At 51.5% G+C, this 20,325-nt stretch overlaps 1 protein-coding gene across 1 annotated transcript in view; it reads left to right on the top strand.

Moving 5' to 3' along the window:
* The window catches only part of Ulk4 (unc-51 like kinase 4), a 275,914-nt gene that overhangs the window by 142,456 nt on the left and 113,133 nt on the right, over positions 1-20,325 (top strand). The window contains exon 33 of the mRNA XM_051202614.1: positions 14,356-14,461. Coding sequence (XP_051058571.1) covers positions 14,356-14,461 — 106 coding nt within the window. The remainder of the gene's footprint in view (positions 1-14,355; positions 14,462-20,325) is intronic.

The following is a 20,325-nucleotide window of genomic DNA, read 5'->3' as shown; positions in this document are numbered from 1 at the left end:
TTGTGTGTGCATGTGTGTACTGTGTGCATGTTCACACGTGTGTGTGTATGTTTACACATGAAGGTGTGTGATCAGATTGTGTGTCCATGCTTGCACATGCTTGTGTGTGCATGTGTGTACTGTGTGCATGTTCACAGGTGTGTGTGTGTGTGTGTGTGTGTGTAGGACATGGTTAATTTCAGGAGCCTGTAGCCCAGATCTTGCTGATACAGGCCTGACTAGCTCAGCAGCTTGTTCCAGGGATCACCTGCCTCTGCCTCCCTAGCAAGTACTGAAATTGCAGTCAGACCACTGTCACCACCCAGCCTGTGGGCGAGTTCCAAGGGCCCAAGCTCTAGTGCTCAGTCTCCAACCACTGAGCGTCTTTCCATGGCTGAATTGAAACTTCCATGTGTAAGTCTTTACTCCCTCAGGTTTCTTTTCATACACGCTGTTTTTGCGCTATTTTGAAATTCATGAGATTGTGTTCTTAGCTCTTTTGTAAGCAGCTGTGTCTTCGTTTGGTTTCTGTTGCTGTGATAAAACCCTGATCAAACAAAAGGCAACAAGGGGAGGAAAGGATTTTTATTTCATCTTATAACTCTCAGATAATACTCCATCACTAAAGGAAGTCAGGGCAGGATCTCGAGGCAGGAACCTGGAAGCAGGAACTGAGGCAGAAGCCATGGAGGACACTGCTTACTGGTGATGGGAGATGTCATTCTGTAAATGTGTTCCCCTTATTGGTTAATGAATAAAGCACTGTTGGCCAATAGGGAAGCAGGATAGGCGGGACTAGGAGACAAGGAGGATTCAGGGAATAGTAGGACAGAGTCTCAATGTGATCTTGGGAGGAGAAGACACATGAGTCTGACATTCTCGGTAAGATAACACCATGTAGAAATACATACATTAGTAATTATGGGTTAATAATTAAGACAGAGCTAGCCAATAAGAAACACTAGTCACTGGCCAACAGTTTCGTAATTAATACAGCGTCTGTGTGTTATTTGGAGCTGACGCAGCTGAGGGATCAGGCTGGCGGCAAAGTGCTCGTAACATACTGGCTTGTTCCTCATGGCTTGCTCAGCCTGCTTTTTATACATCGCGGCACCAGCAGCCCCACCTGCAGTGGGCGGGGCCTTCCCACGCCAATCACTAACTGGGAGAGTAGCCTGCAGACCTGCCTACAGGCCAGTATCTGGAGCATCCCGCCCACCTCCCCCCCACCCCCAGGGTTGTCTAGACTTGTGCAGCACACGGCATGTTAGTTACGTTTGTGCTTGGTGAACGTCATAAACAGTGTGCATCCACTGAGGATGCACTGAATCCTCATAGGATTCAGAATCTAGAAGCTGTGTCTTCACGAGCCCCTCGTTCATGCCCTGTCTTCCTGGGTTTGGTTTTCCTCACTCATCTTGGGTTAGCAGAGGCGAATAAAGGGTTTATGAATGCTGTTGGTCTTGCATTGCGCATTAGTAATTCACATTTCCTTGCTAAATGTTTTGGTCAATGATTGAGCTTCATCTGGCTAACCCTTTTTGTCCCATTCTCCTCCTCAGCTATGGCGTTACCAAGGGAAGCGTGTGGATTCCTGTGTAGCCAGTTTCACCCTCCCAGCCCCTTCTCCTCCGTAGGCAGACAGTCTTTTCCAGGGAGGGATCTCCCTCATTAAGTCCCCTGGTCTTTAAAAGCTTCAACCATGGTTTGTGTGGAGAGCCACCGACCCAGTGACTTGTGGGTCCGGTTACACTTCAGGATCCTCTCACTGTGGAGCTTTTCTGGAAGTTCCATGCTGGGCGAAGATGCTTTAAACCAACTGCCCGCCTGGCAGCTGCTTGGAGATGCTTGCTGTGGAGCGGAGAGAGAACCACAGGCCCGTCCCTCTGCAGCTGCCTCTGTTTGCACACCCCCCTTTCCCCCCCCCCCCCCGACACCATGCACGCCTGCTGCAGTCCACCTTGCTGTCCGTGGGGACACATCTAGAGAGCTATGCTCAGCATCCTGCTGGGTGGGTGTGAGCACTAAACACTGGATGCCCAGCAGGGAGCAGCAAGGCTAAGGGCTGAGCAGGTGAAGCTCATGGCTAACACAGGATACCAGCATGGGGGGAAGGGCGGGGCCCAGGGAGCTGCCTGGTTGAAGGTGGTTTCTGCCACAGGTTTGGCGTGGCTGCAAACTGAGCCTGTAACCGTGTGCAATGCTCTTCCTACTGATACAAATATAAAACAGGGTACCCCACCCCAACTGTAGAACAGTGAGATCGTGGGCGTCCATCCCTTCTTATTACCCTCGTGGGGGCTCATATTGGAATATAAATGGGCCTTATTTGTGCTTGCAAATCAAATCACCATGAAAGGTTATTTCAAGAGGCAGAAGCAAAATCATAATAAAATAATTTAGTGGAAACGGGAGCTGAGAGTGTGTTTAATGGAGCATGATGGGGTTTAATTTTCTTACTATTTCCATCATTAAAGCTCCATTATCTTTCCGGAGACCTCATTTAGGCGCCCTGTCGCAGTGCATCTCTGAGGTGTTTCTGGGCACACAGGAAGCTGGGGCGCGCTAGAAGTCACTAATGCTGTTCTGTCCCTTTAATTTCTGTGCTTTGATGGCCGCCCTCATGTCTGAGTTTTCCACCTGCTCGTCCCCGCCTCCTCTCCTGAAAGCTGTTGTGTCTTCATCCTGGAGCTTTCAAAGGAGGAAAGGGCTAGAACAGAAGCAAGTCTCACCATAGAGGGGTCCCCGGGCGCAGAGGCCCCCAGGGCTGGAGTCCTGCCTCAGGCACGGCACAGCAGAGTCAGACTTGACCGTAAGAACACATGCAGCCATCAGCAACCGTAGCGGCCTTTCCCATTTCACACAACTTGATAGATCAGAACAGTTGAGACTTGAAACCTTTAAGAAAATAGCAGAAAAGTCTGGCCGCGTTTGTGGTTTTTGATAGCCAGGGAGAGGGGGGCCAGCCAGAGGGAAGGGCCTGCTGTGTACCAGTTCCTTCCAGTGTCTGCCCAGAGGCCACAGGGGCCACGTACGGCAGAAGGGAGGCGCAAGAGTACTATGATTGCTTTCTGACATGGTGGTAGTGTTTCTCATTGGACTTGAACCCCTAAAGTAATTGATACCATAGGCACTGGTGTGTGTGTGTGTGTGTGTGTGTGTGTGTGTGTGTGTGTGTTGGGTACCTGTGTGCATGCAAAGGCCAGAAGAAGCACGTGATTCAGCAGCCCTGCCGTCTCCCTCTAGCTCTGCCCATGTCTGTGTGAGGAATCTGGACATTAGGGCAAACCAGCAGGATCCTCAGATGAGGGGCCGCTGGCGGGCGGGTGAGGTTGGAGTGGGTGGGCAGCAGGCAGGAACGCTCCAGGTCTGAAGGCCATCGTGTCTCCTGATCCTGATTCTGAGACCTGGGAAGTTGACACACCACGGCTTCTGCTGTGAAGTGGGAGACTCGGAGGCAGGACGTGTGGGTGTGCATGCTTGTGTCCTGTGCGTGTGTACACACGTATGTGATGCCTATGCATGTGTGCATGTGCACAAGTGTGCATTTGTGTGCACATGGGTGCGATATGAAGCTCCTGCTCCCTCTGGTACGTTGCATGGAAGGCAGCTCAGATAGGCGAGCACCCCTGTTGGACTGCTTGGATGTCAAGGTGGGAGTCCCCGGGAAAGGTATGCTGGCGTGGATGCCGTTCTCCAGGTCTGCCCAGACTGTGGTCATGGTGAGAGTCACTGGGTACTGCTGGCCTCTGAGGACCAGGCTGCCGGAGTGACTTTTTAATGGCAGTTGCTGTTTTCATAGCAGCCTTATCCACCAGTGGTGTTTGGGCCAGCCGTTGGACTCTGCCCTCTGAGGGGTTCTGGGTATCTGGCCTGGGGCCAAAATGCAGGCTGTGTTCATAGCTACAGCATCCCCACCCCACCCCACCCCCGTCCAGAGGGGGACTGCACCTCAGCCCTGCAGTAGCAAAATTATTACAAATTACAGGCATTACAAATGTTTCAACTGAAAGGACATGGAAATTCTACCCAGGCGATGTCTGCAGGTGAAGGGGGTCAGAGGCCTTGCGCTTCTGCTCTGTGGGGAGGTACAGGCAATGCTAGGCAGATACCACGCATGACTGAGACTCAGTGACAAGGGACATTTCCCCATCTGGCTCCTGCCATGAGGGTCTCCCAGCAGTCAGACATGTTTGTAGAGAGGTTGATCCCAGAGGAGGTAAGCAGCTACCTCGTATGTGTGAGCCTCCTGCCTGGATCCATTTCTGTCCCTCCTACCCCTGCTCCCTTCTCCCCTCCATGGCCTTCCTACATCCTACCTCCCGTTCTCACATCCCTCCGTTTGGATTTCTGTTTTTCTCTATGACCTGGATGGAGGATGTTTAATGGAGATGTCGCTGTGTTGTTACAGCCGACCCTCAGGTTTGGGGACAATAGTGGTTGAAAATGCAAAAATCACCAAAGCCATCCTCTGCATGCACTCCTGCATTCAAAGAGCTTCTCAAGGCTGGACCAGCACTTTGATTCAGGAGCAGGGCTGGGGCAAGCTGGGCACAGAGATAGGCTGTGGGAGCTCAGCATGTGGCCCCACCCACAATGGGAACTCATCCCAGAACAGAAATGGAAGGGCCTGCGTGGTTCCGACCCATGTCTCAAAGCCCTGGCTCCCAACCTGGCTTGACCTAAGAGATTAACCTAAGAACTTAGCAATTCCCTTTGACATTAGTTTGTGAAGGCTTTGTCATGATTTTATTATAACTGTGCATGTGTGTGCACAAACATTCATGTTTATGTGGGTAAGGGCACACGTGTGTGCTTGTAAAGGCCACACGTGTCAAAATTGAGCATTGTTCCTTAGGTGCCACGCGCCTTGTTTTTTGAGACCTGGTCTCTCACTATCTTGGGGCTTACCGAGTAGGCCAGGCTGGCCGGCCAGTGAGCCCCAGGGAACCCCATCATCGGGTTTACAAGTGGGTAAGACCACAGCCGGCGTTTCTGTCCCCCATGTTTGTGCAGCAGACACTTTACCCAGCAAACCATCTCCTAGCGCCCACCCACCCCCGCTTTTGATATTTTAGGTGTTAGGGGATGAGGGGAGAAGGTGAAGGAGCCGTGTGCACAACCGGTTCGTCCTCCCTGCTTTAGGCTGGCCTTTAGCCCAGCACATTGCAGGCCAGGTTGGTCTGCCGGCACTCCAGGAAGATGATAGACAAGGCTCCAAACATCCCCAGGGACACTGGCCCCTGGCAGCTCCCCTTGGGCTCTGCTGCCATTGCCAGGGTTCTCTGCCTGAGCAGTCTTGGCCAAGCTCCACCACATGCCTTTAGCCCACCCCATCAGGGGCTAGGGCCATGGGAGCTTGTTGCTAGAACTCCAAAGGACATGAATGCACTAGGCTAGGAGCCAATGAACCTTCGGGAAAGGCCCCTGGGCGCGGTCACCGCCGGAACCAGACCTGGAGTTGTAAGGGCGGGGGCAGCCATGAATCGCGGCAGCAGGAGTACCTGCTGACTCCAACCCTCCTGCTCTGCCCGGTAGACAGCGTCACTCTTGGTGATTGGTCCTTGCTGTTGCTCCAGGGCCTCTGTGGTATCTGCCTCTCAGCTTTATCAACAGCGTTCAGTCCCTTCCCTCATCTGTAATCAGAAGAGGAGATGGCGCTTGCCCACACTGACTCCCAGCCACAGACTCTAGGGTGCTTGCAGCGCATGCCTCGGCCCTACAGGAGTGAAAGCCCGACCTGGGGACTCCTTAACCCTTGCCCAGCCCGTGCCTGAGCCCACTCGGCACCCCAAGCTCAGCCTCCTGAGCAGAGGGTCTCTTCAGTTCCTTTATCACTAACACATCAGGAGCCACGGCAGGTGCCCAAGCCTCTGCCATGACACCCCAGGCAGCATCACCAGGAGCCCCTAACCCTGCCCTTTCCTCCCAGGGGTCCCTTGTCTCTGCCTGTGGGTGAGCGATGGAGCTGATTTTAAACTAGCTGACCTCTGAGCCTCCTTCCCACTCCCCTCCCCCCGGGTCGGTGTGTGTGACTCTGAGTCGTGGAATGACTTCCAAATCTCTCAGAAGAAAGTTCCCTGGGATTGAAAGCATAGTAAGACTGGCGGCTTGCATTCCCCACACCCTCCATCTTCTCAGGGTTTAAAGCCCCACCAGAGCTCTGGTCACAAACGGACTACAAGACTTTGGGCTTCCTGTAGACACGTATGTCCCCCCCACCCCCAGCTTGATCCTTCAGTGATAGAAGCCGCGGGGATGGCGGACGAGCCTCCCTTGTTTTAGGATTCCTGGAAGAAGGGGAGGTGATGCTTCTAGGGGAGAGCTCCTATGCGGGAGGGATGGAGAGGGCACTGGGTTGAGTGTGGGAGGAGGCAGCAGAGTCACAGGGCTGCACAGGCGCGGTTGTAAGGGCAGCCAAAGGAAGTTGGAGGGTGGGTCGGCTTAGGTCAGAGTCTGTGGAGCTGGGGCTGCGGGCAGACAGACCTTCTGAAAGTCACCCGTTGAATGCAGGATGTCTCCCGCCTTGGAGTGTATTTATCATTGCTGCAAACACCATCTCCAGAGATCCAGGACCTAGATCTCAAGGGTTTGATCAGAAGAGAGAATGTTTGCAAAGGGAAGTGAGCATGCGCTGTCACGGCATCCTGGAGCCTCACTTTGGTCCTGCCGTAGACGTGCGTGGGCCCATACGTGATGTCATTCAGACATACATTGAGCAGAGAGTGCTGTGTGTGTGAGAGGCAGAGCTGCGTCTCTGGGGTTGTTCTCTCCACCTAGGTCATGCGCTGGATTCCATCTGTTGTTAAAGTCTGGCCCACACTGCGTGTTAGTTTCTGTTCCTGCTGCCGTGACCAGGCGTGTGCCTGACAGAGCAGCTTCTGAAGGGAAGGGTTTGTTTCGGCTCACAGTTTGAGGGGACAGTCCATTAGGGCTGGAAGGTGTGGGGGCAGGAGTGTGAGGCGGCTGGTGGTGTGTCAGCAAGCAGAGAGGGCTGGGGTTCGCAGCTGGCTCCCTCCTGTCCCCTTTACTCGGCCTGGGACCCCAGCCTGTGGATGGTGTGCCTACGTTCAGATGGGTCCTTCCTCCCTCAGTCAGGGCTCTCCGGAAAACTCCCTGACAGGGCGTGTCCTAGGCGACTCAGTCAGGTTGACCCTGGAGTTGAACCATCACGTGTGTAGTGTTTTCCTTTCTTCATCAGGGTTCACTGCACTTAACACACACAGTGTCTTCTGGGTCTGCCCATGCGTGTCAGCTGGCACCCCACCCCCTCCCTTTGAACAATGAGTACCATTATGTTGCTATTCCCCGCTCTCTGTTTCCCAGTAGACCCTTGTTAAGAGTAGTTTTTTCCCTCTGGTTTGGTCCCGAAAAATATACAGAATCTCTGTATTAATATATAATTCTGTTGGCCTGTTACTAGTTTCTTATTGGCTAGCTCTGTCTTAATTATTAACCCATTTCTATTAATCTAAGTACTGCCACGTGGTCTCATCTTACCAGAGAGAGGGGCTGGCGTTCTTCTGTCTGTCCTCCATCTTGAATCCCCTCCCTAATCCTTCCTCTCTCCTCCTTGCCTCCTAGTCCTGCCTATCTTGCTTTCCTATTTGCCAACAGTGCTTTATTCATTAACCAATAAGAGAAACATATTTACAGAATGACATCTCCCATCATCTCCTCTTTTCTGTCTAAATAAAAAGAAGGGTTTTAAGCTTAACATAGCAAAGTATATCACACAACAGTTATCAAATAAGAATCACAGTTAACAATATTTAGTCCATTATCATTTAGTAAGTTTTTAAAAAAAATTCTAAAGTCTTATATGTAACTTATCTTTAACCCTAACTAAGGAAAATTATAACCATAACTATCTGTCTTCAACTTCTGCAAAGACCACAGAAGGATAGTATATCAACTCTAGAAATGACAGAGACAACTCACTGCCTGGTCAGTCACCTGAAGTTCTTCTGTAATCGTCCATCTTCAGCCCATAGGCCATAGTGTGTCTGGCAGACTCCTCATCAAAGCAGGAAACTTTAAACTGTCCACCTGTATTGGCAGTTTATCAGTCATTTTTCTCTGTGTCCTGTATACTGTCTGGCAGACTCTTCCATGAATCAGGAACCCTGTAGCAATGTCCATCTTGTATCAGCAGTCACTTTCCTGCATGTCCAGTTTATACAGCATGAAGTCAAACAGTCCAGACAAGAGCAGTATCTTGCCCAAATGGCTAGTCTTGCCATATTGAAAGCAAACTCCATAACACGTTTCTTCAAGGTCTGTCTTCCTTTCTGATGCAGGTGGTGTTGCCAGGAGCAGTTATGTCTCACTGTCAAGGAAAACCCTAAACTATTTTAGATGTCATATTCTGTAGGTCTTTGAAATGTTTGAAGAATGCGTGTCCATCTCAAATATATCTCAAATACATCTTGAAAACCTAACTAACTTAATTCTAAGTTTTGACTAGCATAGGTAACTATCTATAGTCTATACTAAATTATACATTTTTAAATGAGCTATATAAACACAATACCTAAACAAGAGGAGAAATATACATATCACAAAATTGACCTTAAATTGTATCGATGAATGAAAATCCATTCCAAAACAAAGTATTCATAGCTATACCATAATCTCCTTTTTACCTTTAAAAAGAGATTGGTTATGGTCATTAACTATTTGTAACCAAGCCCGCTTAAATGAAAACAAACATTTATAAACAATATTTGGGAATTTGGGTATTGTTCTTTCCAAACTGCTTCCTGCTGGTAAGGGGCGCTGTCATGGAGATCCTAAGAAGACACAGAAATCCTGGCTTCAGGGGGTCTGGCTTGATCAAACCATGTTAGTCTGTTAGGAATCCACAGCTTTTTATTTTCTGTGTAAACAAAAATAGATATCCTGTCCTTATACTTATATTTTGGAGCCAAAGCATTTTTAAAATATGTAAATTGAATTAATCAGCAGCATTTCTTTTTAACAGTTGTTATTTCCTCAGCAGTCAAACGATAAAAAGACAATATAATACCGTACAGTATCCAGATTCTGTCTATGCTTTCCATCTTTACGTGGCTTTTTTTTTATTACTCTCTGTAACTTTTAATTTTTTTCATTTTTTTGAGGCAGGGTTTCTCTGTGTAACTCTTATCTGTCCTGGAATTCACTCTGCATACCAGGTTTACTTTGCAATCACAGAGATCTGCTTGCCTCCGTCTCCCGAGTGCTGGGATTAAAGGCGTGTGCCTCCACACTCAGCTCCTCTCTGTCTTTTTAAAACCATTTTATTGTTTTTCTCTCCCAAGCCTACATATATTTTAAAACACACTGTAAACCTTTGGTGGTTTTTCTTAATGTGACTCTGTCTTTACTGGAAATCTTGATCTTTTTCTGGCCACGAGTCTTTTATCTGGCAACAACGCCGTTTTTAAAGTGACAGTCACAGCGCTGAAGCTGCGAGGGAGGAGACCCACACTTCAGGTCCAGTGCCACCTTTTTCCTTAGCAGAGGCCACGTGTTTTGGTGGCGTTTCATCTGTGACGCCGAACCCTGAGTTTTGCTGCTTCGGTTCTGATTGTCCCGACTGGTAAGTGCCGTGTTCTGTCAGCACCGAGTGTTATGTTTGGTAAATGTCCCCACAGTGTGGCATCGGGCACGCAAATATGCTTACCGATGGATGGGCTGTGGAGAGAGGCCGTGGGTGTTTGCCTTCAGCCGCACTGGGCTTGCTGCACTGGGCTTGCTGTCTGTGCACAGGCCGCTACAGTGCCTTCTCTCTTGAGCCCGGCTTCCTGATATTTCCGTTAGACTGTGCTAACACCAGTATCTGAAACCGTGAGTCTTAGTGGCAGCTCTAGTCTGCACGTCATTATTTTGAGCGATGTGTTCCTTCTTTCTGTACTGTAGCGGCTAAGAACTAACTACAAGTATCCTTAGAGTTCAGGGATTGATGCCAAGGGCGCTTTGGAAACCCGTAGATCCCAGCGGTGCCAGTGGAGGCTAGATACATTGTAGCACAAAGGTAGAGGGGGCAAGCCGCCTCCTGGTTCCTTCCCTCCTGTACCTCACATACAGCTTGCTTTAGGTTTGTTTTTGACACAAAGTTTCGCTCTGTAGTCCAGGCTGACCTTGAACTCTGGTCCAGCGAGAGCTTGGATTACAGGGGTGTCACTGCTTCTGCCCTCCTTTCAGTTCCTTTCAGATGGCCCCAGGGGTCTGCGGTGGGGGCACGCGGCCCACCCCGAGGGCTGGCTGTAACCTACCTGTCTCAATGTCGCATGCACAGGGGCATGGCCACCGCCCGCCTAGACCAAGCTCCAGTTTTGCCACCGTGGAGCATGGCAGGAGCATGGCAGGTTGTGCGTGGTCATGGTCGCGTCTCCCCTCCTCTGCTTTTGTTAGGGTGAGATGAGATGCCGAGACGGGACACTTGCTGGGCAGGCTGCGGCACCCAGCACACTCTCCATCCTGGGGCCTGTGAGCTAGCCTCTGCTGATTGTGGTGCTAGACTCCCCAAGGCTGACTGCAAGGCCCGGTGTGCTTGCCTGTCCCTTCCTTCCTTGCTCACCTCGGTGTCAGGAGAGCATGGTGGTGTGGGCTCTGTCTAAGGAGCCCAGTAACAGGGGGTGGGGGGGAGGTTTACCCTGCTTCCTGTTACTGTCGCTCACCCTGGACCTTAGGCACACATTTATTTGGTGGAGGGTAAGGGCTAACCCAGAGCAGAAACCCTCGGCAACCCATCCTCTAACCAGAGCCACCCCTCCTCCAGCTCTACCCGGTGTGTACCAGCCCTTTGTCTCCTGACAGATGTCCCCACCGGCTGCCATACTCCCTTCCCCAGACAGTCTTCTGCACTGGCCTCAAGAGATAAATGAACAAGAACACACTTATTAAATCTAAGAAGTAAAGTAACTCAGCTTGATGCATGTCAGTGGGGGAGGCTTTCGTGGCCCTGGAGGTGGCTTCCCCGTGGATCTGCAGGTGGCTGGCTTCCCCGTGGCCCTGAAGGTGGCTTCCCTGTGGCCCTGCAAGTGGCTGGCTTCCCCATGACCTTGCAGGTGGCTTCCCCGTGGCCCTGCAGGTGGCTTCCAGTTTCCCGCGGAAGTCATGACCTGGTCCTCAGCTGCTCTCAGATCTTACTGTGAACAGTCTGCAGACTCTCCTCACCTGCACTGTGTAGAAGTCCGTTACCTACACTTGGAAAAGCTAGCAAAGATAATTCTAGTACATAATTTTTGTAAAGTCCTCTCTGTATGACGGATGAGGTTCAGGTTCTGTGACGGCTTGGAAGAAGGAGGAAACAGTGCTTTGAGCAATGCTGGGAACAGAGGGAACTGTCTGCAGTTTCTGTGGGAGGGGGCATCTCGCCTTTACCCTGCGCATCAAATGCTGGTTCATATCAGATGCACGCACAGTACCTCCCCAGTGCCCGCGATGTTGGTGAGAGCGCGTGCTACCAGGGTGTTTTCTCCAGACACAGACCTCTGTAGAGGAGGTGATGTGGCTGGCAGAGGCCTTCACTCTGCGGTTACTGGGGCCTCCTGGCCGGGAGCCCACCATGGTTGACTGGGATCCGATCGGCTGCCATGTTGATAGAAGGACTTTGGCAAGGAGCAGCCCTGGCCCACAGCTCAGCAAAGCCCCACTGCTGGCCTCTGGAGGGTCAGGAGTTTCAGAGAGATGGCGTTACCTCATCCCCCGTGTGGCTTGGCTGTCCCCTCCCCCCTGGAATCCCAGCCTGGAGGGCCAGAGGCTCAGGGCTGCTGTGACTTCCAGGCCAACACTGGTTTCCTGGCCTGAGAATGAGACAATGGCTTTGAAAACAATAAAAATGAGGTTGAAAAGGTACATTGTGTCCTGAGCATGTACGAATCAATACATTTAACTCCATCGAGAATGGCCTGTGTTTGCTAACGCTATGCAAGGCCCATAAAGAAGGAGTGGCTGCGTCACTTTGCAGAGAGGACCCAAATCGGAGATTGATTGGCCCCATTTTCTTCCACAAGAACAACTTTGCTATGTATCGTTAGCTACTTCATCAAGAATAGCATGTTGTGTCATCTTGGCTCCTATTAATCACCCCTTTCTTCCACCATGGGATTGTCAGCATAACTGGGCAGAGTTGATAGCACGCAGCCACACTCCACATTCATCATTGTAAACTGGTGTCAGAGAAACACAGGATTGTGGATAGCCACCCCAGGAGCGCTGTGTGTGTCTGTATGTCTCTGTGTGTGTGTGTCTGTCTGTCTGTCTCTTTGTGTTGTGTGTGTGTGTCTCTGTGTGTGTGTCTCTGTGTGGGTCTGTGTGTCTCTCTGTATGTATATGTGTGTGTGTCTGTGTGTCTGTGTGTCTGTATGTGTCTGTGTGTGTGTCTCTGTGTGTGTCTGTGTGTCTCTCTGTATGTATATGTGTGTGTCTGTGTATCTGTGTGTGTGTGTGTCTGTGTGTGTGTGTCTCTGTGTGTGTCTGTGTGTCTGTAGGTATATGTGTGTGTGTCTGTGTGTGTCTGTGTGTCTCTCTGTATTTATATGTGTGTGTGTCTGTGTGTCTGTGTGTGTCTGTCCGTGTGCGCACACCTTGTTTTCTGTCGTGGAATCAGGAGGCTCCATGCTGTGGGATGGGTGGGCCCAGAGGAATTTTCCCTGTCATACTCACACACTGTGCCATCTGCCTGGACGTTCCTGGTCTCTGATGGCAGGCAGTGGAAGTCACAGACTAGGTGAGGAGGACGATGCCAGCCAGCCTCGCTGACCTTAAAGCCTTGACCGCGTGCGGTTAATTGGCCAGGGGTTGGGTCACAGTCATGCCAAGTCGGGAGCGAGCGGCAGGGAGACGGTGTGTCCACGTGACTCAGAACTCAGAGTTGAAAATGGAAACAGGTCATTAAAATGTGGGGTGGCTCCCAGGCACGGCTTTCCTGAGTCTGGCCAACCTGAGTGTGGGCAGTGTAAAAGGACAAGGTTAGCAGGGTTCAGAGAAGACTCCAGAAGGCTGGAGCACACTCGGTGTGACCTGAGAACAGTGGGTTTCAAAGCTTCTGCTGGCAGACGGTTTCCTAGGAAAACTAAAAGTCACAAAGTTGGGCCAAGGTGTCCATGCCCAAGCGGAGGAGCCTGAGAGAAACAGATTAGAAAGTTCTGTTGGCAAAAATCTCTCCAAGCCGGTGGCAGTCCTTCTGGGCCTCCCGGAAAGAGACACGAAGTAGCAGCACTACAAGCCTTTGAGGGGCGCAGCCTCTCATGGAACCGGAAGACTAAAGGCAGCCTTATCAACTGGGCGATGGTGGCACACCCTTTTAATCCCAGCACTGGGGAGGCAGAGCCAGGCAGAGCTCTGTGAGTTCAAGGCCAGCCTGGTCTGCAGAGCGAGTTCCAGGACAGCCAGGGTGGCACAGAGAAACCCTGCCTCAAAAAAACAAACAAACAAAATGATGTCCTTACACTCAAGGGGTCTGGGCTATCCTGCTATGTGATGCTTCCTGCTGAGGATGTCAAGTCCGCCTGAGAGCTCACACATGACGGGTTGTACTCCACCGAGGATAGGGCCATCACATCCAACGTGACTGCACAGAGGACATGGCTTGAGTGGCACGTCACAGAAACGCTCATCTGATGAAATGTTTTTATGTCATGGTCTCAAGCTTGCTGCTGTGCATAGTGTCCATACATTTCATGTCTGGTGACCCCAGTGCCACTCACCTGCAACACAGAGGCTGGTGCTCTCTCTCCCTCCCCCTCTCTCTCCCCCCTCTCCCTCTCCCTCTCCCTCCCCCTCCCCCTCTCTCCCTCCCTCTCTCTTCCTCCCTCCCTCTCCCTCTCCCCCTCTCCCTCCCTCTCTCCCTCTTCCTCCCCCGTCTCCCTCCCTCTCTCTTCCTCCCTCCCTCTCCCTCCCCCTCTCCCTCCCCCTCTGTCTCCATCCCCCCTCTCCCTTCCCCTCTCTTCTTCCCTCCCTCTCTCTCCCTCCCTCTCTCTTCCTCCCTCTCTCCCTCTCTCTCCCTCCCCCTCTCTCCCTCCCCCTCTGTCTCCATCCCCCTCTCTCCCTTCCCCCTCTCCCTCCCCCTCTCCCTCCCTCTGTCTCTCTCCCCATCTCTCCCTCCCCCTCTCCCTCCCTCTCTCTCCCTCCCCCTCTCTCCCTCCCCCTCCCCCTCTCCCTCTCTCTCCCTTCCCCCTCTCCCTTCCCCTCTCTTCTTCCCTCCCTCTCCCTCTCTCCCTCTCTCTGCTCTTGGACTCCTGGAAGTTTGGAGGGAAGGACCTAACCTCTCCACCTGCTGTGTGACAGTACAGACAGTGAACCCTTCAGCCTTTTGGAAGATGCCGGAAAGAGGTGGTTGGTTGTCCTGAGGCTCGTGTGATGGCATTTCTATCTGGTCTATTGCAGGAACACCAGGAGAACATTCTGGGTAATACCATGCAGAGTGTGATCGCATTACTCAACAATCTGGTTGCTTACAAAGATTCAAACATGAGGCTGCTGTACGAGCAAGGTAAGCTGGGAATTGAACCTGGGCCCTCTGGAAGGGCAGCCAGTGCTCCGAATCACCCAGAGCTATTGGGCCAGCCCCTGATTGGTAGCTACTGGACTTGGTCTCAGCGGCAAGTCTTAGGCGCTGACTCAGACTATCCGTCACAGTCGTGATACTTCACTCCGGGTGCCAGCACTCTGCTCTGTGTGGTGTCTGTGCTCAAGGGTTTCCGGAGCTTTTCCCGTCCTGGGAAAATATGCCTTACCTTCTATGTCAGTGCCTAGTCATGGCAGTCCCTTGCCCTTCCATGGGTGTAGCCTTGTCTGTTCAGTGTGAGCTATCTCCGGAGGGAGGCAGCTCAGATAACGTGGCAGGCAAAGTCACAAGTCAGAGCGGTGGGCGGCGACCCCTGACCTGGACTTTCAGTCTTGCCGCCCGGTCAGCTGATGGTGAAGGTGACAGCCAGAGCAGAGGCAAGCACACGGCGTGTCCGGCTTTGCTGCAGGGCAGAGGGCGGGCAGGCTGGCAGTGTCCTGGGGCCAGGGCCTGGGTGTTCGGGGACACAGAGGTCTGGAACTTGAGGAACCATCTGACCCCGAAGACCCAAGCAGTACTGTCACGGGAAGTACCCTTACAGCTCAGAAGAACTTGAGCTGGCGACCCTTTGGCTCCACGCCCAAGGGCTGGGATTTCAGGGGTGCAGCTGCCGCTGGACGTGAGTGTTGTTAAAGAGAAGCTCAGTGGTTTTTCCTATGGTTTTCTTTTCCTTAAACAGTTTCATTTTCGAATGAAACATTTACAGGGAGAATTGTTATAAAACAAGATAGGACTGTTTGATATTTGAAAAATATCAGTTATTAACATTTTATCGATGACTCTGGGCTCATCCCTGCACCATGACATTTCTATAATGGATCTGAATGCCAGCTTGCCTTTCCCAGCAGAGCTGTGAGGGTAATGGACTTGGTACCACCAAAGCAGAAAGCAAAACAGATCACCTCCAAAGAGTCTTCTAAGGAAACTCTGTCTTCAGTGTTTCACAGAGTCTCAGAAATCAAACACTGTTTTTTTGTTTTGCTTTGTTTTGTTTTTTTGGTCAGGTTTATATTAATCTGTCTAAATCAGTGTTTACTCAAGAGACCAGAAAATCACTGTGAGAGTTGTTTGTGCTGTAAGAATAAAGAAACCACACATGTGCCAGCCTTCTTAGCCTCCTTTAAGAATAGCTTTTAAAGCTGGGTGACACATGTCTGTCGTCCCAGCACTTAGGAGGTGAAGGCAGGAGCATCAGCAATTCCAGCCCAGCCCAGGTGCGTACTGAGTTCCAGGACTACACGAAACCCTGTTCCAAAAAACAGACTCGCTAGACAGGCTGGCCGGCCTGTTATCAGGCGGTAGAGTGAGTGGCACTTGGGGGACACAAACAACCTCTGTCCGCTGGTTTTGGCTGGCCTCTGGCCTGCAGTTCCTCCTGGTACTTCAGATTGGCCACTAGTCCTGGTTAGGTCTAATTTTTTTAAATTGTTTTAATTATGTGCGCGTCCATCCGTCTGCCTGTGTTGGAGTGTGCATCAGATGTCAGAGCTGGAGTTAAAGGTGGTGTGAGCTGCCTGGTGCAGGTGCCAGGAACCGAATCAGGTTCACCGCAAGAGCCGACCATGTTCTACTGGAGTCACTGAGCTGTCTGCTGCCTACTCAGTTCTGTAGTGAGTGACTGTCATTCCAGTGTCTGACCTGGCGATGGCTGCAGCAGGCAGCTGTAGTTGTTTTCCAGCTGGTCTCTAGGGCCGGGCGTTATCATTGCTTGGTGTTTATCAAAATCTGAGAAAAAAATCCCTTAATGATCTAAAAGTGTTCTCTGGAAGCTTCTAGAAGTCTCGGCTATGCAAATGTGTTAAAGACCTAATCACCCCAACTGGGACAGTTCCCTTAGGCGTGTGCAGAACCACTCTGTGAAGGGGCAGTGAGGTCGAGTCTCCACAGATGTGTGCATGGCACAGGCGCTGCATCCAGGCCCCGAGAAGTGAACCTGAGGGACAGCAAGGGCTGGCGTGAAGACCGCTGGCTTTCACATCTCACCCCGCCATCCAATGTCTTAGTGCCTGTGCCTCTGTCCTCTCATCTCTGTAGTGCAGATGATGACAACACACCCACCCGCCCGTGGGCGGACCCGAGGGAGCCAGCACATGGGAAACCCAATAAAAGCAATCGCTTTCTGGTAAACTTGGTCAGAATCCCCCAAAACTTAGACATGTCCCACTTCTTCCCGATGCTTCACACCTGGAGAATTTATACCTCCCCGATTCTCACCCGATGCTTCACACCTGGAGAATGCTTCACACACAGGATGAAGTATTATGGGTGTGAAGTTTGCACGGGGCACTGCACGCGAGGCCGTGCACACAGTCAGGGTTGGCAAGAGTTAAGGTACAATGACACATGGGAGCACTTAAGAGATCCAGCTGCTGGAGAGTGACTGTGGTACCTGCCACCCCCCAAACGCCCGCCCATCCGGACCTTGTGTCCGTGTGTGTCGCCCATTTGCCAGCACTCTTGGATACACGGCCTCAGTCCTTCCCCCTCTCGGGTGAGGTGTCACTTCAGGCTGAGGGACTGCACTCATGGACTTCATTCTGTACTCAGCTCCGGTCCCTCATACTCTGCAGTTCAAGGGAGACTAGATGGCAGTAAGGGCCACCCCTGGGCTTGTGGCACCCACTGTTCACCTCTGTTCCTCTCTGAGCTGGTTATTTGGCCATCACCCTGCCTCCAGGGTCTGCCCCAGGCATCACTGTGAAAATCTGCTCAATGGAATGCGGTGTGAAAGAATGAAGGACACATTGGGACAATGGTATCCCTTTATCTCTCAGCCGGAGCCCTACCTGTGAGGTTTAGCACCGGCGAGACCTGTTCATATCCTGTGCGGTTCACCGCACATTCCTCAGCAGCAAAGTATTCCCTCTGCCCTCCCTCCCTCCTTGCCTGGTACAGATGTTGAAAACCTACTGTGTGTAAGATAATTATGCGTTTGAAGGTTGGAAGGCCATCAAGATTTCTGACAGCTGGCGTGTTCCTCTCTCTGACCATTCTCCCCCAGTTTTAGCGCCCAGCTGGCTGGGGTGCTGCCTGTCCGTGTTTTAGCGCCCAGCTGCCTGTCCGCGTTTTAGTGCCCAGCTGCCTGTCCGCGTTTTAGCGCCCAGCTGCCTGTCCGTGTCTGGGAGCTGAAGCATCTCATGCGGTGGCCTCATCTCTCCTTCTTTCATTTTGTCTCTGCATTTTGGAGTAGCAACAGCAGCCTGTCAATCACCAAATGCATGTTCCCGTCTGCTATTTCATGGCATTTGTGTGGCTTCCAGCTGGAGCCCACTTTCTCGGTGTTCAGGTAGTTTCTCGGGCCTCTGATTTTAGCAGCCACCCAAAAGGGTCTCAACAGAGGAAATGTAACAACCTTCCTCCTCCCTCTTCTGTCCTTTTTTTAAAGAAAGAAAGAAAGAAAGAAAATATGAAGCAAGGTCTCACTGTGTAGCTCTGGCTGTCCTGGAACTCACTGAACTCACTCTGTAGACCAGGCTGGCCTTGAACTCATAGAAATCCGCCTGCCTCTGCATCCTGAGTGCTGAGATTAAGGGGCGTGCCACTGTACCTGTTACCTGGCCTGGAGTAGACTTTGAAACGTGAAAGTTGGCAAGGGAAATACTCAATAGAACGTGAGTCTGGGGCTCTGGAGGAAGAGCTCAGGCAGGTGTGACCATCAGCGGGTTCCCAGGAACTACCAAAAGGCCTGTCGTTGGGAGCCATCTTCGCTCAGAGAAGCTTGTGTCCCGGAGTTCAGGAAACATTTGAGATGCTCACACGGGCACTGGAGAAAGCAGCGTGGTCGGGTGGGTGAAGTAGGTTTGGGTCTGGCGCCTTCCGCTTTCCTGTCTGAGGCACTCTCTCTAGAGACAGATAAAGGTGCCACTTCCAAATGTTTGTTTTGAAAGCCAAATGGTAATATATATAAATTTTCAGTGCGTAATCGCCAAAATTAGTATGCACACTTACATGTAAGTAGTAAAAGCCAGTGAGCCTGTAAGCTTGACCCCTGGCCAGGTAAAGATCACAGGAAGGAGGCAGAGCTGCAGCTGAGTGACTAGAGGAGACTGTGTCACCTCCAGCAGTAACTGAGTTCGCCTTTGCCACCCAGCAGAGCAGCCGGTGCGCCAGAGCCCCTGCTGCCGGTAAGTGGCCAATGGCTCACTTTCAGAAGGGGTGACGGTAGGATTCTGAGCTAAAGCACAGTGCTGTCAGGAGGTGATGACTGAAGTCGGGCTTCGTCGGGAAGATCCGGAACCATGTCTAAACGCACGGATGGTGGTGAGGTCCAGGAGGGAGAACCATGGGATCCTTTCTCACCACTGGACTGGACTTCTACACAGGGGACTCTGGCCCGATGACAGTTTGTGGAGAAGATGAACCACATGTCCGGTGGATTGCAATAGTGCCCGTTTAGCAGTAGTTTGGTAGCGCTCCAGAGCTGGGGTTGGCTTTCTACGCTGTAGCTGGTGCTGGTTGTCATGGCCCATCATTTTCCGGGGTCTTAGGATTCCTTGCACTGATCAATGGAGGAGTGGAGAAGGCATCCTTCTATTTCAGCAGAGGGATATATGTCTCTAAACCATATATTTGAAGAGAAACTAATATCCATAATATATAAAGAACATCTACAGCTCGATGATGGGAAAACACATAGCCTAATTCACGAATGAGTAGAAGATCTGAATAGATAGTTCCTCCAAAGGAGATGCACAAGTAATAGAAAACTTAATAGCAACAGCCCAGCAGGCAAGTCCCTCCAGGGACCGAAGGGAACGGGTAAAATGTCTGGGCATTCCTTTTATTTTTTTACTGATTGGGATGTGTGTGTGTGTGTGTGTGTGTGTGTGTGTGTGTGTGTAGAATAGTGGGTTTCATTGTTACTTTCCTCTTTGTATTATTTCTATGTTCATGTTGGTTCACTCACCACAGTGCACATGCGGAGGGGTCAGAGGGCAACCCCAAGAAGTTGATTGGTTCTCTCCTTCTGCCGTGGAGATCCTGGGGACCGAGCCAGGTTGTCAGGCTTGGTGGCATGCGCCTTCACCTGAGCCACCCTGCCAGTGGTCCGTGTGTTTGTGTGTGTGTGTGTGTGTGTGTGTGTGTGTGTGTGCAGCTTCATACTGTTCAAAACATGTGTTACAGGTGTCTCGTGTGTCATTTTGAGGACATGCACTGACCCTGATCCTCTCTCCCCTGTCTCCCCCCCCCCCTTCCCTCCACATTCCTGTGGGTGTGCCTCTTCACGTTCTCTGCAGGGAGAACTGCTGTCCTGACTGAGGGTGTCAGTGCTGATGACAGTGAGGCCACCTGTCCTGAGAGCAGCAGGGGACAGCGGGTGTCTCCAGACCCACACCTGCTCGTCCCTTGGGTCAGGAAGTGTGGTCAGACTTGAGTGGCCCCGGAAGGCTGCACCCTGAGTGTTTCGCGGTGGTTTTATTTTTCGTTGCCTTTGTTTCAGCTTTCCTTTGGTACATGCAGAGCATCAGTTCCCCACCCCGGGGGGTACTAAGGTCCACAGCTTCTCAGGTAGTACGGCACACAGTCTGCATGTAACTTAGGTACATACATGTACATACATGTAGCTTAGGTACATCTTCCTGGACATCTCAGATTCCCCCGTGGGTCCCTTACACCAGAGCAATGTCACAGATATGAGAACCCAGGTTCCACTGGAAATCCCCAGGCAGCCACTTGATGTTCAGCTGGCTGGAGACTGGGGTCCGCTGGACCTGGGGATGCATTGCACTGAGACCAGGGTGACAGGCTGGTCTTCCTTCCGTTGCTGCCCCGTTTGTGGATCCTGCAGC

The sequence above is a fragment of the Phodopus roborovskii genome, unplaced genomic scaffold, assembly GCF_943737965.1.
Source record: "Phodopus roborovskii unplaced genomic scaffold, PHOROB, whole genome shotgun sequence".
Lineage (NCBI taxonomy): Eukaryota > Metazoa > Chordata > Mammalia > Rodentia > Cricetidae > Phodopus > Phodopus roborovskii.
This window is presented reverse-complemented; position numbering and strand designations above follow the sequence as displayed.